The sequence below is a fragment of the Carassius carassius genome, unplaced genomic scaffold, assembly GCF_963082965.1.
Source record: "Carassius carassius unplaced genomic scaffold, fCarCar2.1 SCAFFOLD_101, whole genome shotgun sequence".
Classification (NCBI taxonomy): domain Eukaryota; kingdom Metazoa; phylum Chordata; class Actinopteri; order Cypriniformes; family Cyprinidae; genus Carassius; species Carassius carassius.
Window position 1 is genome coordinate 85,001 of NW_026775140.1, and position 1,575 is coordinate 86,575.

The 1,575-nt window shown below is 43.3% G+C and overlaps 1 protein-coding gene across 1 annotated transcript in view; it reads right to left on the reverse strand.

Annotated features, from left to right (window-relative positions):
• The window catches only part of LOC132137465 (evC complex member EVC), a 17,845-nt gene extending 16,715 nt beyond the window's left edge, over window positions 1–1,130 (reverse strand). Inside the window, exon 1 of the mRNA XM_059547480.1 lies at window positions 822–1,130. Within this exon, the coding sequence (XP_059403463.1) occupies window positions 822–1,004 (183 nt within the window). The 5' untranslated portion in view covers window positions 1,005–1,130. The remainder of the gene's footprint in view (window positions 1–821) is intronic.
• Window positions 1,131–1,575: the final 445 nt, after the last annotated feature.

The following is a 1,575-nucleotide window of genomic DNA, read 5'->3' on the forward strand; positions in this document are numbered from 1 at the left end:
CATCACCAACCAACAGACCATAATATACCAGAGTAGACAACAAAATTATGTTGGCACTAGTAGAACTGCATTGTCATGGTTTAAATCATACTTATATGGTCGCCATCTATTGGTAGCAGTGAATGAAGATGTATCATATCGATCACAAGTGCAGTATGGAGTACCTCAAGGCTCAGTACTAGGACCGCTACTCTTCACGCTTTATATGTTATCCTTGGCAGATATCATCAGGAAACATGGTGTTAGCTTTCACTGACCACAGGAAACAGATGATTCTTCTGCACAATCTGACTTTGCTGCAGTCTGGAATTGAACTACTGGTTTCGTCTGGTCAGAGGAGAACTGGCCCCCAACTGAGCCTGGTGTCTCCCAAAGTTTTTTCTCCATTCTGTCACCATTGGAGTTTTGTTTAGTTGGGGACGCTTGACTGATTGCAAAGACACTATTGAAGAGACCTGAACTGGATGATGACATCTCTGAACTGACTTCAGCTGATAAATGGCTCTGTTATTACGGTCTTGTATTATTGATAAACTATTTTCCTGTAATCTGCTTGACTCGATCAGTGTTGAATACAGCATTATACAATAAAGGTGACCTCTAATGTCCTCAAAGTTACAAATGTCTAAGAATTAAAACCAACACTGTTAAAGTTTATTTTAAGGTTTAGTTAGTAGTCACATGGTTTATTACTATGAAAACAACAGAGGTCTGTGTTAAGTTTACACAACATGCAGTTCTAAAAGCATTATGATGAACAGTAGAGCTGTACAACGCGACTAACGTTGAACAATATTAACCCTTTTATTAGCGGCTCTCACCGGCGCAGCGATACTGAACAGCCGTTTCCGGTGACACGCGTAGAGCAGCGCGGCTGTGAGGAGCGCGAGACTCGCACCGGACACCGCGGCACCCGTTACCGGACCCCACATCGCGTCCCGGGACTCTGGCGGCTCAATCAGCACATCTTCCAAGCACGAGTCCGATGAGGCGTTAAAGCGCATCTCAAACTCACGGTTGATGCGCGAACAGCCAGCTTTAACGAGCGCGACTCACGCGCGTTCTACTGCTGCCCGCGGTACTGTTACTTTTGTTTGGCAGGGTTTGCAGCCAATCACAGCGCGGCATCGCCTGAGGAATGTTGTTAATTGAGCCAATCAGCGGCGCGGGGGCGGGGTTTCCCGCAGTTTCCAAACTTCGGGAAAGTTGTGCAAAACGGAAATGAGAAAACAAACGGCGACATGCGCGTTTCTTCTCGTTCACTCATGGGGTATTTACATACGAATCTACCGTTATTTACAGCAATCCGTGTATCATTCGTTCTTTCGTTTTTCTAATTGAAACCAAAAATGGAAAAATAAAACAACGACTTGTATTTTTATGTTTCCAAAACGAAAAAACGGATAAAGCTTCGTTTTCCGATTTTCAAATTTGTTCTAATATCAAAAAAAAAAAAAAACATAACAAGCTTGTGTGTTTCACTTTGGTGTTTTCGTCTGATGCCAGTAAGTGACGGTCGTTCTTGAACGATTCGATCATTTTAAACGAATCTTTAATGTGACTCGGGAAGAACGA